Below are 20,068 nucleotides of genomic sequence, written 5' to 3' on the forward strand. Positions count from 1 at the left end.
TGTCAGAAGGACGTTCATGAGGCCATACTGCTACTGTATCAGCCTTCCCGTGATGTGACGGCAAGATCCTCCATCGTGCGATCTTGTGTACGGCCTAATCATCAGACATCTGCCAATATCTCATATCCCGAGCCGAGCGCATAGGCCGCTCGGCCACCTTTGTACCCTCGCCCTTATCTGGGCCGAACTGACAACCCGATCGGCCCTTTGGCCCCAGCCGAACGGACTCCCGTTCGGCCCTTCGATCATCCTGCCTTGGCGTCGGAAACCCAAGCCCATGAATGGGTTATCTCTAGCTCCGCTCGGACCTACTCAGCCGATCGGCGCGGCCCTCAACCGCTTAGTCAGCCCTTCATCGGTCCTCAAGCTGAGACCCTTCAGGAAGTGGGTCCCCCATTCTTACCGCCAGATCAGTCGCGAACAAGAGTATCTCCACTGGTTTCGGGCCAGAATATCTCATAGGCTCTGCGCCCGCTCAACTCACGACTTTCGCTTTCGTGCGTCTTCGATTCCCGAGCTACACCTCCGTTCAGCCCACGGGCGATGCACCCGCTCAGCTAACGACTTTTGCTTGCGTGCGCTTTTGATTCATGGGTTATACTCCCGTCCAGTTCACAGGCGATGCACCCGCTCAACTCACGACTTCCGCTTCCGTGCGCATGTGATTTTGCGGGTTATGCTTCCGCTCCATTTTCGAGCTCCACTTCCGCCCGGCATTGCCTCATCGCTCGTTCAGTATTCGCTCGGGCTCTCACTTGGCGTTCGCCCGATAGCTTGCTTGACATCCGCTCGGAACTATTTTTCGCTTCTCAGTCAACACATTTTTCTCGCCACTCTTCCAAACGCGCGTCATTCTGTCAGCACTTGCGAAGTCGTCCGACCGGTATCGCTCAACCGTCCATTCGGCCACACACTTAAACTACTTGGTCAAACGCTCGACATTCTCTCGATGGTCTGGTCAGCATCTTACGGTCGACTGGTCGATACTTTCTCGGTCACCCGCTCGGCATCCCCCGCTTGTTCATTCAGTCTGTTCGGCGTCTCGCGTGTCACTCGGTCGACTATCATTTTACTCGTCGCTCACTTGACATTTTTTCATTTGCTCTGTATTGGTCCAGTTATTGACTCGGTATTATTTCTCGCTTGGCATCGCTACTATCTCTCGTACGACACCATTACTATAGTGATCGTTTGCGAGGCATTACATGATGGATTCAGCAATTTGACCTTGATATCGAAAGCGATTCAGCTTTCGCGATAGACTATCTAGTCAGTCGGACTTGCGCCTCTTTCAACTAGACTTGAGAAGGAGGCTTATGATGTGAATGTGTCACAGGGGGTCATGGTAATTAGGGAGAGGGGTGAGGGCATTTTGGTGACTCCACTAGTTAGAGCTTTAAGTGAGGAGGAGGGCTTCTTCGGTGAGGGGGGATCTGCCGCCGCCGCCAGGGACCGAAGCAAAGGCTTCTTCTTGGTCCCTCACCGCAGCCGCCGGAGAGATCCACCGGCGACGACTGTCTCTGGGCCATCTCCTTTCTCCGCGCCAGCGCCACTATGCCATCTCCCTCGACACCTCTCTCCCTCACGTACATCGCTGCCCTCCTCATACGGACCACTGCCCATCGCCGCCCATGCCGCCTTGCTCTCGTGCATGTCTTCTCTGGTGTCGCTCGTTGTATAGGCCTGCCGGCGCCGGGACAGGACCGCCCCTCTCCCCCCTTCCTCCCCGGCGGCTCTGCCGCATCCAGTGGCCTTTGCTGCTGCCTCCAACGGTCGTCGCCGAGTCCAGCGGCCACTATCACCACCTCTAGTGGCTGCTGCCACTCTCCGATACCCCCTCTAGTGACAGCCACCAGCCGACCCACGACCTTCGTCGAGGGCACAGCGCCATCGTCGCTATTGGCACTCCTATCGGGAGATAAGCCAGCTCTCGAGCCACCGTTGATCCGGCTTTCGGGTTACTGCTATTGCACTCTACCTTTGTGACCCGCGTTTTGCACTGTGTGTTGTGTTCTGACCACCGAGCCACTGTATTTCGTATTGCTATTATATATGATTGTGAGTTACTAGTATTATCTGGCATGCGTGACGTGTCCCGGCCTGCAAGCCACTACGGTATTTCGACTTAGGAGCCGTCGTCATATTTTTGCCGACATACCGCCTCTTGGATCCATGCTGCACCAGATTCCATGTCGTCGCTCCCAGATCCGGCTCCTCAGCTGACCCACATTCATCTACCCTTCAGAGTTGCGACGACTCGATCAGCATTGCGACCAGCTCACCGATCCATCCGTTGGCGCCCTCCGGGGTCAGGGTACGTCATTGTGCTCATCTTGTATTTATTTAATTGTTCTACTATTATTCAGTTGCTTATATATTCATGGAATCCGCCTCAAGCGTCGTGGCTAGGGGATTGAGGGAACTTGGTCACTGTTACAGGTACTGTTGACCAGAGGCCTTCGGACGACTTGATCAACATAGAAGACAGCTCACCATCCGAGTCATGAAGATGAAGATTCCTGACAGGATCAGCTGGTGATTGACTTAAGCGTCGGAGGACCAATGTCGGGGACTCCTTCCCTGACTCGACACTGACGTAATCTGTATTGCAAGTCGAAGCGGAGTCCACAGGAGGTCAGCAGGAACGTCATATTCCTAACTTACCATCTCATCGATTTTCGGACAAGATCATTATATGTACATAAATAAAATGTTATAGTTGGCACACTATAATTAAAAAAATATTAATTCTTCTCATTTGTCCTCTTTAATTATGAATACACTTCTAACATTTAATTTCTCCTTAGTTTTTTTATAACATATCGACACCCTAAATAATTGATTTCCTTTGGTTTATATGGGAGGTTTTTGTCACTTATGACAAGAATAAGGAAATATATATCCAAGGTCTTTATTTTTGGTAATTTTCTTAGTTCAGTACTTCAGTATTTATCTATTGTTTATATTTTTAAAACATACTGTATAAATTAAGACTAAAGTGGTTATCAATTTACACTTAGACCTGACCACGGTTCGGAACCGACGGTTCGAGGGTTCGGAATCGCCGGTTCGACGGTTCCAGGCAGGTCGACCCTTAACCTTAACCGCCCAAGACGGTTACGGTTCACGGTTCAGAACCGCCGGTTCACGGTTCGGTTCACGGTTCGTCACGGTTCAAGATTAATATGTTAATAAAAATTAAAAATTAAAAATTAAACATTAAACATTAAAAATTAGAAATTAAAATTTATTAAAAAAAGGGCTTGCACTTATTTAAGTTGCCTACGTATCCCTTTAGGGGAATCAAAGCCCACGTAGTTCTTTTACATTTTTATCCTTTTACATTTTCATTCACTTCCATTTCCTGTTCCTGTCGTATTTGTTCCTTCAGTATCAAAATCTTCAACTTCGTCATCTGAAAGTTGCATTCCTTGGATTCTTTTCTCCGCTCTGGTCCAATCGTCCAGTAATGCTTGGGCTTCCAATGAGTCGGGAGACAAAGTTGATTGTCGTTCATCTAATATGTTGCCGCCGGCACTGAACGTCTGCTCCACTGCAACAGTTGACACTGGACAAGCTAAAATTTCTTTTGCGATCACGGAGAGAACGGGAAAGCTTTGAGCCTTCTGTGACCACCACTTTAAGATATCGAAGTTTTCGCTATCGGCTTCATTAAAATCAAAAGAAGTCGTAAAATAATTCTCAACTTCCTGTGTGGAACTTGAGGATCCTCGTGGACGTTTTGTCTGTTCTTTTAATAAGAGTTGTGTTTTTGTAAGTTTTAAATTACTACTAGTAGTTTGTTGTATTTCAGAAATATTAATTTGTATTCCATATTTTGCATAATATTGATTATAAATATCATATAAATAAATTCTAACATTATATATAATTTTAACTGGATCAGGGGAAGGAGAATCTTTAATTGGAATTAAAGCGTCATAATATAAAGTTAACATTTCTAGTAAAACTTCTAATTTAAATCTAGGATCTAAAGCAAATGCAATTAAATAAATTTCAGGAATTAAATAAAAATATTTTTCCCATTTAGTTTTCATAGCTAAGATGCAAGGAGATAAAGATTCATTATTAATATATTCATTTAAAACTAATACTATATTAGAAAAATTTTCTAAAACTAATTGAGCAGATGGATAATAAACACCGGAAAGTTGTTCGGTTGCATCATTAGATACTTTTAAAATTTCACAAATACTACTACAAATATTCCATTGTTGTGAAAATAAATATATATTAGCATTAGTGTTTTGTGCAAAAATGAACATAATAATTCTTTATATTGAAATGAATCTTGTAATAATTGGTATGTTGAATTCCAACGTGTTGGTACATCACGTGGAAATTTTTTAGGTCTCATTCCATTAATTTTACAAAACCTACCCCATTGTTTCATTATAGATGGATGAGACCATAAATAAGAAATTGCAATTCTAATTGGTTTAATATAACTTTCTAAAATTTTTAAACCATCTTGAACACATAAATTTAAAACATGGCATACACAACGAATATGAAAAAATAAACCTCCAATAATAGGTTGACAAACAAATTTTAGATCATCTATACAAGCGGTATTAGAACTAGCATTATCTAATGATATTGAAAATATTTTATGAGTTAAACCATATTCTTCTAAAATTAAACATAATAATTGTGCGATATTATGAGCATTATGTGATTCATCAAAAACTCTATAAGCTAATAATCTTTTTTGGAGGTTCCAAGAGTTATCGATCCAATGGCAAGTCACACCCATATACGAATGTGTTTGCCAATGATCACTCCAAATATCGGAACATAAAGAAACTTTATTATCTAATTTACTAAATTCATCAATTAAATTCTTTTTTCCTTGTTTTACTAATTTTTTAATTGTACGAGTAAGTGTAGTCCTAGGAACACGTTTAGCACATGGATTAAGAGATTCTTTACAAAAATATTCAAATGTGCATTTAGATCCAAAACTAAAAGAAAGAAGTTCTACGGAAACAAATTTAGCTAATGATTCTCTTAATTTATTATCCAAATATAAAAATAAACCGGAATCGATTTCTCCGCTAGTTGAAAAAATCTTGATAATTGTGTTTGAGAACGTTCGAGTCCATATTCCGTCGGGTGCTTCGTTTCTACATGTCGTTTCAATGACCCATAGTCACCCTTGTTGGAATTTGTAGGAAGCATTGCAATGTTTACATTTTGCACGCATTTCTCCGACGGAAGAGTGACCTTCTCAAAATGTTTAGTAAAAATAGAAGATTTTAGAGGAGGATGTTGAACCTTAGAAGTATCACCATCGGTACTTCCTTGTGTGTCGAGTGTCGAAAGATGCTCGATCTCATCACTGATGGATTGAATGTTGGGGTCTCCCTCCAGTTTCATTATTTGCTTTCCTTCGAGCTCGAGATGATGCACCTCCGCGGCCTCCTTCCATTGTAATTGAAAACGAAAGCGTGTAGAGATTAGAGAATACGAAAATGAGATTAAGAGTAGAGAAGATGTGTGTGAAAAATGATGAAATAAGCTCTCTATTTATAGAGTTTTGATAGTAATGGACACTAAATCATAGCCATTGATCAAAAAACGGTCAAATGATCCTAACCGTTGAAAAAAAATATCTAAAAAACCCTCCCAACGGCTACGAACCGCCGGTTAACCGGCGGTTCCAACGGCTATGAACCGCCGGTTTCAAGCCGTTTAAAAAAAAAAAAAAAAAAAAAAGTTAACCGGCGGTTCGCCGGTTTTACATCCAATGAACCGGAACCGGCCCGGCAACTGGCCGGGCCGGTTCCGGTTCCGGTTCGACCATGTTACGGGCCCGGGCCGGGTCCGGGCCAGACCCGGCCCGGGGTCGAGTCTATTTACACTCAGTAACTAGGCCACATAAGCTAAATTTATACAAACAAATTTAACTAAATTCACCTATCCTCCTCAATTATCATTCCAAAAAAACAAAACAATTTCCAATGCAAGTCCAAATAAACATGTTGGTGTGCCTGAGAAGAGGTGCAGTGGGGGCATTGAATGCACGTCATGGCAGCAGCCACTGTTTGCACCTTGCAGAAAACAGAAGCATGCACCTGCCACGGCCGTAGCAGGAAACAACTAGATGAGCCATGCAGAAACCAACGTCTTCGTGCACGGAAATCCAAGACCATTCATGGACGTGCAGACGCGTCATGTCACCTCAACCGCTGAACCCTCCTGCATGCCCATGTAATGCAATGTAATGGAATGGCAGAACGTAGTAGCAGTAGCACAATTCCCAGCCCCTTAATTTCCGCGGTATTATTTCAACACCTTCACCGTATCTCTCGTCCTTCTGACAACGCTTGGCCGGTTGGCCCACTTACTTTGCTAAAATATAATTAGTCATCATCCGACTATAATTAATTATTATCCCTTTTTAAATTTATCTTCTCTTAAATAATAATTTAGATCAGAACATGCCTAGAAGTAACTCAAAAATTATCCCTGGTTCAATGTCAGATTGCTTGATTACTTATCCATTATCAGTGGTCTTCCATCACCTGTTCCAATATAAATTATAATATGAGGGATGGTAAAAATAATGCCTAATTAATTTTTATTAATAATATTTAAGTAATTTTTTAACTAATTTAATTAATTTAAACTAAATAAATTTAAATTTAACCTGTTAAATAAATATATATATATATATATATAAAGATAAAATATTATATAAGATAAAATATATAAGATATCGCTCCATCCAAATTAAAGTAAAATTTGCATGTAGGTGTTTGGTCCACCGTTAGTCGATGTCAGATTGATGCACATACAGGATACAGCACCACTCGATTAAATGCTGTTGTTGACAAGTCGTGTTTCGAGTGCGCGCCTACTTTTAACCATGGAGTCAAACTGAATTTTCAGAATTTAAGGCAACTAAAAAATGGGGGAAAAAAAAATCTAAGACAAAATGAAAAATTGTATTGTATATTTTAATATTTATTATTATATTAAAGATGATGAGAATATGTTAGCTTGACTATTTAAGATTGGACCATCAGTAATATTTAAATATTTCAAATTTTATATGATAAGACATTCAATGTGAAGAATGCATCAACTGAACAAGTTCTGGTCGGATTCAAGTTTATTTTATTATCCAAAAGATATTAAATGTGAGTAAATATTATATTAGCTTATACTTTACAAAAGCACTCTAACTGCTGGTATCTGGAAAAGGCAGAAATAGGTAGAACCCAACTGTGAAAGTATAAAAAGTAATGCAGCAATGGAACTGACAAACGCATGGACCTCTATGCATGGCCAGATGAAGCACATCAATAAAAGCCAAACACAATTAATTATGCACTTGCTTGACTTTTCTTTCACTTTCTTAATTGTAATTAGAGAGCCAATAGTTAACTAACCACTTTAACTTTCATGTAATGACACAATGATTTTTTCTATTTAAATGAATTAATTTTAAAAGTAATCAGTCCAACCCCACAAAAAAATATTCACCGGCAATCAATTCTAAAGCACAAGAGCCTCCTCGATCGCCCAAAAGCCAACATCCCATATGTTTTATTCCACTAAAAAAATATCTTATTGTATGTCATAGGTAGGATTTCATCCCAAATTAAATATGTGTGCTTGAAAAAAATTACTTGAGTGCTTTATCGTTACACCATAGCCCAGGGGACAATGACACAATGAATTCTTGTTTCTTTGGTTGATGGGGTAGATTAATAATTTGGTTAAAATGGGATTAGTATTTTGGGACAGACCCAATCAAAGTGATGGAATAGAACTTATTGAAATCTCATGATTCACTTCTCTATTATTAATTAAGTATTTGTTATATACTCTCCTAATTTCTTTTCTAATTCCCTCTTTGTTAGTTTGCATGATTTGTGAGCATTATTGTTATATAATATTAGTTTATCAAGATGTATTAGAGTTAAGAAGCCTTTAATGATAGACAATCATTTCTTGGCATAAAAATTTAGTGGCAGTGGCCAAAGTATAGCTGCAAAAGCCTATCTATTAATTATTATACAAAGGTATATGTCATTCAATATTTATCATAAAAAATGCTACAATATTAATTCACGAAGACACTTTTCTCATTGCAAATTTGATGTTATTATCAGCAACAAAAATAACATCAATAAGAGGCTATGACAAAGAAAGAAGGCCACGAAGAGCTTCTTGACATATAATTTTCTTTCATTAATTTTAAGTATATTTTAAAGGAAATGAATTGCATTAGGAAACATACGATGAAACTCCCAATGTAAAACTAATTGATCCTCAAATAAATTAGAGGTATATATATATATATATATATTCATGAATGTTAGCCTGCATACTTTTATATGAGCACAGTTAATAGCAGACGTGACGTGTTGACGCGTCCCTCTCTCTTTTATAATTCTGTATATAATCTCTCTCTTACAATTTTACATGCACGGTGTTGTGCTGTTTTAAAAAAAAATAACACCATGTAGTATTGTTTTTAAAAAAAAAATAGTACCATGTTGGAAAAAAATAGTACCAACATGAAAATAGCACCACGTAGTGATGCTTTAAAAAAAAGTACTATGTGGCATTGTTTTCATAAAAACAACGGCACATTGAAAAAAAAAATAATACCAATGTGGCACTGATTTTTTTTAAAACAACAGTGTTGTTATTTTTTTTTCAAAACAACACCACGTCGTGCATGTAGAATTATAGGAGAGAGATTGCATGTAGAATTGCATGAGAGAGGGACTCGTCAGCCCACCAAGTTTGTTGTCGCCCATGATCGTCCATATAAAGATGTGCAAGCTACCATTCTTGTATATATATTATCCTCAAAGCAGAAGCATACCATATAATTCATGAGGAACACCAGCCTAAGAATTGTGATTTACATATGTAAAGGTAAAAAATGACAATGAGTCATGATATCCTAAGAACTGAAAGTAGAATAAGCAACTTAATTTCAAGGGCTATATGGCATGCCCACTAGGAAATATATAGATATATGTATATTCAGTGTGGCCTCCCCAGTGTGATCTCAAGATTCAGCTTGTTTAGGTTTGTCTGGGAGAGGCTTGACGAATCCAACTCTGCGAGCATCTCCAAGTTCTTTGTTGGTTCCATCGAATCCTGATCGTGCCAAAATCATCGAAAAAACAATGCATAATTCACATCGTTTAATTTCTGTTTGATGAAATTCATATATCTATTTCAACATGAGATTGATGCTTTATGAATTATTGCAAAACTGAATTCATTCTGAACTTAGGTACCTCAAAAGGCTTCATGCTCCCTGCAGCCGAATCACTTGTCATGCCATTGTAGCAGTTTTTCCTGTTGTGAAAAAAAGAAAAAAAAATCAAACAATTTCGTTCTATGAACCAACAGCTAATATTTAAGTAGTATTTCCTAGATGGAGCTGCAAGGAAGCTCCACAAAGCAATCTTATGTGATACATTTCAGACATGGTGAATATATGCTGTTCTCAGAAAGGTACGGAGAACACGAAATCCTCAAGAACTGTCCCCAACTTTGGTTGTGCATGAGAGCTAGCTACATCTAGAAATTGGGGAGAGAATAAGAGTCTTTAATTTCCTTTTGAGGAACAAATAGTCATCGATCATAGGTGTCTAAGTTATTCCTCGTCACTTGAAGCAAATAAAGGCATGATTTAGTGGGAGAGGAAAAGGAGTGTTGATATGAAGCTCAGGGACTATATCTTTTGCAATCTTTGACTAGCTGCTATAAGTAGCAAACAAAGCTAGCAGGCATTGATGCCTTCATATTTTTTCCAAATCCCAATAAAAAGAAATAATTAATCAGGCATAATTAATTACCTTGAAGAGATAGCATTGCTTGATCTCATGTCACCATGAACATGATCGTTATCATCAGAATTCTCTCCTCTTGAGAAAATTTCCAATGATCCATCAGATGGAACTGAAGGGAGGGCATCAAGCGGTTAATTACTCACAGAAATTCATGTGGTTAATGGAGAAACTAAAAAGACAAATTAAAACTCATCAACCTGAAGGAGCTTCTGGCTTGTCAGTGTTTTTCACAGTTCTGTACATCTGTAATTAACAGTGTATATATTCATTTAAGACAAATTGACTATATAATGAAATGAATTGAAATATATAATCAAAGAGAATTCAACTAATTCGACTTGTTTCTATATTCAATCCATTTTTTTTTTGTTCTGAAAGCATAAAAGCTAGCTGTCATAATGCTGGAGGCATATATTAATTAAAGAGGCGTTGGTAAACAATACTTATTATAAATAAAAATTATCTGTGTCATTTATCCATTGTTGTAATTGCATGATAAGCGAAAAGTTGCTGACAATTGATCAGAATTCAGCAACAAAAAGCAGGGAGAATTGAAAACAAAAAACAAAAAACTGAGCAAAAACCAAAAGGAAACTGTGTGGAATTAATGTCCAAGAGCTGCAACTCCTGAAACCTTTAAATCATCCGATCGAGTCATGATTCAAGTGGAGGTTCCTCATCATACCTGTAAGTGAGATTTCACATGAGCCAGAGTGAGATCTTTCACATCCATGAGCTCGAGAACCGACTTGGGAGTGGCCCCTGAACCAATAATTGACGAAAGTTCCAAAACATTTCAACCACAAAGTTGGTAAAGTTAGATCTATAGCAAAAGTCACAAGTTGTATGCTGATCATCCTACTCCCATGGCCTCCTAGCAGCTCCACTGCATGGACGAACCGCGCATGAAGCATCGAAGTCCACCGCATCCTCGGTGCACGCATGTTCCTCTTTGCCACCAGCCTTGAGGCCGTCGAGTGTCTCGACCGCAGCTGTCCTACCAAATTGTGCTCAGCAGAAAATGAAGACGAAGAGTGCTGAAGCGGCATGACCGGATTACCAATTAAGGAAGAAGAAGATGGGTGATGGTAGATTGGGATTCCTGTTAGAGGAGGTATATCATGATTAGCATGTAGTTGGTGGTGATGGAACTGAAGGTTGTGATGGGAGGTGTTAAGATTAGGGTTTCTGTTGATGGTGGTGGTAGAGTCAAGGGGGTTCCTTGGAAACCCTAAGTCCATGTCCTCATTATGCTTTCTCCAACCTGCTGTGGAGGTGTTTGGGGGCCTGATCTGAAGTGATAGATCTGGTTGAGGAGAAAAGAACTCCATTAATTTGGTCTACTGTGAGCTCCCACTTCTCTTCCTCCAATTATAGGGTTAATAATGTGTGTGAGAGAGTGAGAGTGAGAGAAAGGTGCACTTTAGGTTGAATAATGTGTGGAAGATTGGGCTTGCAGAATGTGTGTGGCTCCTTTGTCTGGAATTATAGTGATGCCTAGCTAGTATTGAAAGTGATAGAGTAGATAGTGAGGCAAACCACCACCCGAGTTCCAATTGCCCATGGGCAGGATAGAGTAGATAGTGTCAACATGGGGGGTAAATTTTGAGAGGTCGACACATGTGAGTGCTGTCAAAGAAAGTGACATCTGAGGGCTGCATCAGAGTGAGGGAGAAGAGAGAGAGAGAGAGGAAGAAGGGGGCTTTTTGTTTAGATTCCATGGCAGTTGTTTTCTTGGGCATTCTCTGAGAAAGATATGGAATATTTAGTACAAGGTTCCTTGTTGAGTGTGAGAGGACTAGGAGTACTTGCACTGCTCTTAAGTGACTTCTTTTCTCACTGCAATGTGGATTTGACCCTTCAAACACCTCTTTTCCTTTCTCATCTTCTCCAAAATGAGTTAGGACAACTACATGATCAAAGCATGACTTTTTCATAAGTACTCACTTATATTTATACACCATCTAAAAGACACTATCACTAAAAGAAATTTAAGTGTAAAAGAGCTCAAACAACTTGGAAATTAATTGAGTGGAAATTATACAGCAAGAATCAAGTTAAGAAAATAGATGATCGAATGTGAATCTTTGGGAAAATTTGAAATTGGATTTTAAAAAAAATTATTGGGGAGTGATTTGATAATAAACAATTTTAAAGGACGTAAATGACTGAACTAGTTATTGATATAAAGTATAGAAAGTGAGATGGACTTATTCTCACATTTGTGACGACACTTATGGCATTAATTATGCCAGATTATATATTTGAGTGTTATTTATTTTTAATAGAAGGAAAAACAATTGTAAAGAAACATTCTATTTTTAATTTTAATATATGTACACTCCTAAAGATTTGTGTGATACTAAAATATGTTTGTAATTTTATTTCATATAAATTTCCAAATTCTTTACCATTTTTCTTATATGATATGGATGACTAGAAAATTCTATTAAACATTATAAAAACTAAAAAGTATGATTACCCTTCTATTAATATAATTTCTAATATATCTATCAACTTGGTGTTGATAATATTAAAATAGATAAAAACATTATTTTCTATATTGTAATTAAGTTGATATTCGAACTAATTGGGCCATTAGAAATAATTCTACCTCAGGCGGATTTGCAAATCATCTTAATGTCTTTTTCAAAACTAGCTTTTTTAGTACAATCTTTTTGATATATTTCTATAAGAAAATTTAAAAGTGTTAGGGTCGATTTGTAGCTAGAAGAGGGTGAATAGTTTATCACGCCCCGTTTGCTTGTTTCGTGATGATTATTTGCAACGGAAAGAACTCGAAACAAGACTCACAACGCTAACACGATGATTTACTTGGTATCCACCTCAAGAAGAGGTGCTAATCCAAGAATCCACACACGACGCACTCTCCACTATGAAAAACACTCATTCTCGATAACTACCGAAGACGAAGAAGCCTTGTACAACCTCTCAATACAACAAGAAGAAAAGAAGAAGCGAATACAAAGAATATCTTACAAGATTTATACAAATGAAAACCTTAGCTAGCTTATTCTTCTTGTGTGGAATGCCTCTTGACCCTGGAAGTGCAGCAACACTTTGCTCCAAGAAGTTTCAAGAACTAGCGAGATCACCTGAGAGAATCATGAGAAGAGGAAGTGGAGAGTTCCTTAGGAAGAAAGTTCACAGCGGCTTTTTACTGTGCGCTTCCTTCGCAACGGTCATATCTCAATCGATTGGTCAATCGATTGGGGAGGCTTGAATCGATTGGTCGATCGACTCATAGCGCCTCTATGCTCTCGCTGGAAAAGACCTGAATCGATTTCCAGATCTATTCAGCCGCGTCGCATGAGATTTCCAGCTGCAATCGATTGCCCGATCGATTGATAGTAACCAATCGATCGGTTGATCGATTGGCACTACCCAATCGATCGGCTGATCGATTGGGGAGGTTTCTGTGCTCACGATAAACACCCTCAATCGATCGGCCGATTGATTAGGCTGCTGTTTACTCCCAATCGATCGGTTGATCGATTGGGTTTTGGTCCAGTGGATTGGCTGATCGATTAACCACCCTTGACTTGCTTAACTCAAGCTCAAGGGTGCCCAAATCCAACATCTAGTCAATCGTGACCTATTGGAACTCATCATGCATAGCATCTGGTCAACCTTGACCTGCTGGGACTTCTTCACCAAGTGGATGGTCAATCCTTTGACCCACTTGAACTTTTCTCCTCGTGCCAAGTGTCCCGTCAACCTTAACCTATTTGGACTTACCGTCTCGTGCTAAGTGTCTGATCCTCCATGACTCACTTGGACTTCCTTCCACGAGATGTTCGGTCATCCTTGAACCATCTGGATTTCCTTATGCCAAGTATCTGGTTACTCCTTCGACCTACTTGGACTTCTCAACACTAGGTGTTCGATCAACCTTGACCCACCTAGATTTCTACGTGCCTGGCTTCACTCACCGGGTCTTTCCATCTGCTTAACTTCACTCACTAGGACTTTTCATCTTCTTGGCTTCACTCACTAGGGCTTTCACCTGACTTCACTCACCAGGACTTTCATCTAGTTTCACTCACTAGGATTTTCACCTAGCTTTACTCACCAGGATTTTCACACTGTCTAGCTTCACTCACCAAGACTTTCATCTGTCTGGCTTCACTCACCAAGACTTTCACCTAGCTTTACTCACTAGGATTTTCACCTGGCTTCACTCACTAGGATTTTTTCACTGCCCGGCTTCACTCACCGGGACTTTCCTACTGTCTAGTTTCACTCACCAAGACTTCACCTAGCTCCACTCACTAGAATTTTCACCTAACTTCACTCGCTAAAATTTTCACACTGCCCGGCTTCACTCACCGGAACTTTCACCTACCTTCACTCACTAGGATTTTCCCAACTGCCTAACCTCTAGTTAGGACTTTCCCAATCAAGTATCTGGGCAACCTTGACCTACTTGACTCTTCTTCACATCTAATTGGTCAACCCTTGACCAGAGGGGAATTGCACCAACAATCTTTCCAATCGGACGATTGCACCTGTAATCTCCATATATTATCAAATATCGAAACTCAAACATTAAGCCTCAAGCTTGAGCCAACTCAAGCTTAGTCAACCTGGTCAACTTGACCTAGGGGATATTGCACCAAAAAAGGACTAAAATCTTTAATTTTATACCTTAAATTGATGTATTTTTCTATTAGCATGGTCTAAATTTGTTTCATTTTTAATTTTTCTTTTGATTGAACACTATAATCTAATTGGGAAGCCTGAACCCTATAGATAAAATCTTTTAAAAAAATTAATATAAATCCCAAATACATTATTATACCCTGTAAACATATTCATATACTCATAAATACCTAAATTTATTTTATTTTTAATTTTCTTTTAACTGAATATTATAACCTAATTGGAAAGTCTGAACTCTAGTGATAAAATCTTAATTTTTTTTAAACGTGAATACGATAATTTTTGGAAAGTTTAAATCAGTTAAAAAAACTATATTAAAAAAATTAAAAATGAAAAAACAACTGATACGCTGCGCGACGTGCACAGTCGCGCACTGTAGCATCGCGCAGTGTATCAGATTCGTGTGTGTGTGTGTATTGTCTGACTCATCCTGCATCACCGTGAGTGAAATCGGACGTAGGCTATCTGACCCGGCCAAAACTCAATTTTTTAATCGCTCTCTCATCTGCATGTAATAATTTTTCTCTCTTTTCTCTTAAATTAAAATAAATAATAATTCTCTCTCATATGATTGCATGCAATCACTGTGATCCTGATTTTTAAAAGTGGTGTAGCTACTACAACATTATAGCAATTAATACATAATAACTGCTATAACATTGTAGTAGCTACTATACAATAACTGCTACACGTTGTAGCTTCTACATAGAGTAGCTGCTACATAGAGTAGTTGCTACAACTTGTAGCAGTTGTAGCAGTTACTATTCCGTTGTATCAGCTACTGTAATATTGTAACAGCTACTACACCGTTGTAATAGCTACTGTACCGTTGTAGCAGCTACTGCACAGTTGTAGTAGCTATTGCATAGTAGCTGCTACAACATTGTAGCATCAGTACCATAGTGATTGTTGCGTGTAATAATAAGAGAGAGAAGAAATAATTTTATTTTAATTTAAGAGAAAAGAGAAAAAAGTTGTTATATGTAGATGAGAGAGAGAGAGATTAAAAAATTAAGTTTTAGCCGCATCAGATCACCTACGTTGGATGTCGCTCACGGTCTATATATATAGCTTGCACACCTTTATCCTGCACACTCCTGGGTGACCTTCACAGGTCCGGGCGTTCGGATGCCCTAGTGTGTAGGGTATCAAATCTCTCTCTCTCTCTCTCTATCTATCTATCTACACACACACAAAAGTTATCCTTCGAACGACCCTACGGACCATCCACCATAAAAAAAAACTAGATTTTAGCAATGGAATTAGCATTCCGTCTCTAATTTAAGATGGACTTAAAGTTTTGTCTCTGAATAGAGACGGAACTATATTTTCATCTCTAATTTAGTCGTTAATAATAAAAATAAATTTAATCTGGAATTAATATCGATGAAAATAAATGATCTGTTACAAAGTAGCAACGGATGTTTAAATTCCATTGCTACTTAACGACGAACTTTTGAATTCTCTCGATACTTAGCAACAAATAATTTATTTTTGTTGGTAATATTATTACTATATTTTAATATTAGCGATGACATAAATCAATCTGTCACTATATAACGACAGACTTGTAGGATCGTAGTGGCGGTTTGTGACCCGCATGTGAAAGAATTCTTCAAAGAACTCCTTCTCGAAGTCTGCCCATGTCATCTGGTTTATTGGGCGCTTCGCTCTGATTCTCTCCCACCACATGCGTGCATCTCCTGTCAGGCAGAAGGAGGCGCACTTCACCTTCTTATGTTCTGGCCAGTCCAGAAGCTCCATCGTACTCTCCAGTGTTTTGAACCAGGCTTGTGCATCCCATGGTTCACTGGTGCCTGAGAAGTTCTCGGGCTTGACTCTTTGCCACTGGATCAGATAGGCTTCTCTCTTTGCCTCTACTGCTGCTGGGGCTACTGGTGCTGTAGGCTGGACTGGTGGAACCTCTAAGACTACTGGCGTTGCTACATTCGGTTCCGGGGTGACTGTGGGAGTATTCTGCTGATTAGCCTTTAAGGTGGCTATCTCCTGTTGCTGTTCAGCTAGCAGCTGCTGTAACTGAGCCACTAATGCTGTCAGGTCTGGGGGAGGCACTGAACTGCCTGCCTCATGCTGGGGCTCAGTAACTGGTGCCCTTCTAGCTAGGCGTCCTCGTGCCATTTCTAGAGACATGGAGGACATACATGACTAACACAATCATAAGGGAGTAACTATTGTTATCTTGTCAACTACTATCATGAACAAGCATGCTTTAGTTATATCTAAACATGAAACAAGAAACATAAAGAGAGTGAGAGATGTTCTTACTTGGAAGCTGCAGGTTCAATGCTGATGTGTGTGTAGGAAGTATGGAAACGGCTCTGATACCACTCTGTAACGACCCGCCTTCTACTAACTAAGCTGTGAGGCCGATCGTTACATTAATTTGTGCTAAACTATTCCCTGACCATTACTAAATCTAGATGCGGAAGTTGTACATATCAAAATCTTGCTAAACTATTATCATTTCTTTATTCTATATGTGCTAGGGGGTGTAGTCTAAGCTATTCATAATATGTTCTACCTCCCCGGATGGTCAAGGAGCTGAACTAAGGGTTTCTCTACTATTATCAGGCCTCCCAATCGATCCACGGATCGATTGGAATGGTCGGATCGATCCATTGATCGATCCAGGTGGCTACTATATGTGGGGCTTAGGTTGGATCGATCCAGTGATCGATCCAGCACGCTACTGTGCTTGGGCAATATTCTGGATCGATCGGCTGATCGTGCCAGACTGGCCAATCGATCCAGTGATCAATCCCAGAGCCCTCTGTTCGCGACAGAATTTGCTGGATCGATCGGCTGATCGATCCAGAAGCCTACTGTTCGCGGAACAACTTGCCCAATCGATCAACTGATCGATTGGGGACCCTCGAATCGATCAGCTGATCGATCCGAGTTTCTGATTTCAACCCAGAGTCTGATTTCAACACTTGTTCGTGCCAAAATCACCTATAACATTTCTAAACTAAATGCCAAACATTCTAACATCACAAAAATAGTATTCTAAACATGATAGGATGCTTGATTAACTAATTCATAATGTTTAACATGCTAAGGTGCAAAATAACAAAATGCTAAAAAGTCCTAGTGCTTAAACAAGCTTGCTGAAATTCCCTAAGATCTCTATTCCAAGTTCCATCCACACACATCTTCGTAGCATTGCCCTCCAGCCTCCGCTAGTCCATCTTTCCTTTACCTTTATCTGCAGTATAAGGAAAAGAAGTATCTGTAAGCTTTCGCTTAGTAAGAAACCATCTACCTCACTAAAACATGCAATCGATGCAAATCATGCTTTGAAAACATGCTATTTGAAAAGAACATACTGAATATGCTAAACATGGCATGGCATACAACACATAGAAATAAAGCTGATCATAGCAATAGAACTAATCATAAACTATCATGTTGTATCAACAGAAAACTAAACTGATATAAAATTGAGTTAAGCTAATACTAATCTGATGCTAAAGCTGACTGAACTTACATGACTAATTTGTGATGTTTGAAAACTATATTCATAAATAGATTAAAATAATAATCAAGCTGCTGTTTGGGCCCGGCAACTGTACTTTGCTGTGCGCGCATCCCCAACTAGACCCGGGTTTGCAAGTCCCGAATTTAGTAGGGTTACTAGGTTAGTTGAACCTAGGGACGACTATGGGAGTCCAACCCAGTGGATATCTAATCCAGTACAGTGCCACTGAAAAGTAAAATACTGAACATAAGCTAATAAATTCTTGTCTTGCTTTTACTAGGTTGTCTAAACCTAAAATAGGTTGTCTAAACCTAGAGGCGACTGTGGGAGCCCACCCATTGGACGTCTAGTCCTGTAAAAGCTGTAGCAAGACTATATGAGCTGTGAAATGCTCCTATTGCATTTAACTAAGCTATCACAATGCCTAAGTTGCATTTTAGCTGTGCTAGTAATTTAATCGAACACTTGGTATGCGCTAATTCGCATCCTTTGTGCCGAAAAGCTATATAGTACTAACTAAATCATGGAATTCACACGGAAGCTACTTATACTGCAGGTGAGGGGTTTCTTACCTCCTGTTCGGATTTTCTTACGATTCTAATCGCTAGATCTCCGAAGGAGACGATCCTTTCGACGATCTTCTCGCGTCCACGCGTTCCTCTCGCGGAGGGGAGCGTCCTCGTGTCGAAGTCGTCGCCAGAAGGTGTTCCCCTTGCCCTTGGGACGAAACCCTAGGTCTTCCTTGTGGTTGGCGCCGAAGGAAGAAGAAAAGGAGGAGGGGGCGGCGTGACTAGGGTGAGGGAAAGGTTTTTCTCCTTTTAGAAAAAAAAATAACAATTCCTCACTTAAATCTTTATTTATATTAAGTGGGTAATTCGGCTCAACTCTAATATAAATTTAATTGCCTCCCTTTCCTTTCAACACGGCCCTGCTGGGTTCAACTGGTTACTAGAATTATCCGTAAACCATAGGTCTCGGGTTCAATTCCCGCTTAGGCCGTTTTCGTTTTCTATTTGTTTTTGCCACTTCCGCTACTCTAAAAATTCTGTAAAAATATCCTAAAATTCCAGAAAAATCATAGAATATTTCTAAAATAGTTTTGAAAATTTTCGGGTGCTACAATCCCCCATACCTTATAAAAAGTTCGTCCTCGAACTTAGAATAACTCTGGGTACTTCTGTCTTATGCTGGCTTCTGTCTCCCATGTTGCCTCTTCTGCTGTGTGACTTTGCCAAATGACTTTTACTAATGGTACCTCCTTGTTCCGTAATTTCTTAACTGCTCGGTCTATTATCTGAATAGGCCGACTATCATAGCTGAGGTCTTCGCGGACTAGTACCGACTGGGGCTCAATCACCTGGGTGGCATCTGGGATATGCTTCTTCAGCATAGAGACATGAAATACATTATGGATGGCTGACATATCCTGTGGTAGCTCTAGCTCATATGCTACCTTGCCAACTCTTCTAGTGATAAGGTATGGTCCCACATATCTGGGACTTAGTTTGCCCTTCTTCCCAAAACGCATTACTCCCTTCATGGGAGCTACTCTGAGGAACACTGAATCCCCAACTGAAAACTCTAAAGGTCTGCGCCCTGGCGGCTCTGAGCTGTCTCTATCCTCTGGCGGATCTGTTGTATAGCTGCTGTGGTATCTGCCACTAGATCTGTCTGAAGTTCTAGTTCTTTCTGTTCACCACTCTCATACCAGCAGATTGGAGATCTACACCTCCGCCCATAGAGAGCCTCGTAAGGGGCCATGCTAATGGTGGCCTGATAGCTGTTGTTGTATGCAAATTCCGCTAGACTCAGATATTTGCACCAACTTCCTTTGAAATCTAGGGCACATGCTCGGAGCATATCTTCGAGTACCTGATTTACCCGCTCCGTCTGTCCATCTGTCTGAGGATGGAAAGCTGTGATGAATTTTAACTTCGTGCCCAAAGCTGACTGTACACACTCCCAGAAGTGTGATGTGAACCTACTGTCTCTGTCTGAAATAATGGTTCGTGGGACTCCATGTAGTCTAACGATCTCC

General features: G+C 39.8%; 1 protein-coding gene across 1 annotated transcript; it reads right to left on the reverse strand.

The window, feature by feature from the left end:
* Positions 1-8,817: 8,817 nt before the first annotated feature.
* On the reverse strand, positions 8,818-11,328 carry LOC122024944 (probable transcription factor KAN2). Its single transcript, XM_042583685.1, has 6 exons — positions 10,711-11,328; positions 10,534-10,610; positions 10,046-10,091; positions 9,855-9,957; positions 9,291-9,351; positions 8,818-9,147 (listed from the first exon to the last, which is right to left on the reverse strand). The coding sequence occupies exons 1-6, from the start codon at positions 11,177-11,179 to the stop codon at positions 9,031-9,033; spliced, it is 873 nt and encodes a 290-aa protein (XP_042439619.1). The 5' UTR covers positions 11,180-11,328; the 3' UTR covers positions 8,818-9,030.
* Positions 11,329-20,068: the final 8,740 nt, after the last annotated feature.

The sequence above is a fragment of the Zingiber officinale genome, chromosome 9B, assembly GCF_018446385.1.
Source record: "Zingiber officinale cultivar Zhangliang chromosome 9B, Zo_v1.1, whole genome shotgun sequence".
Lineage (NCBI taxonomy): Eukaryota > Viridiplantae > Streptophyta > Magnoliopsida > Zingiberales > Zingiberaceae > Zingiber > Zingiber officinale.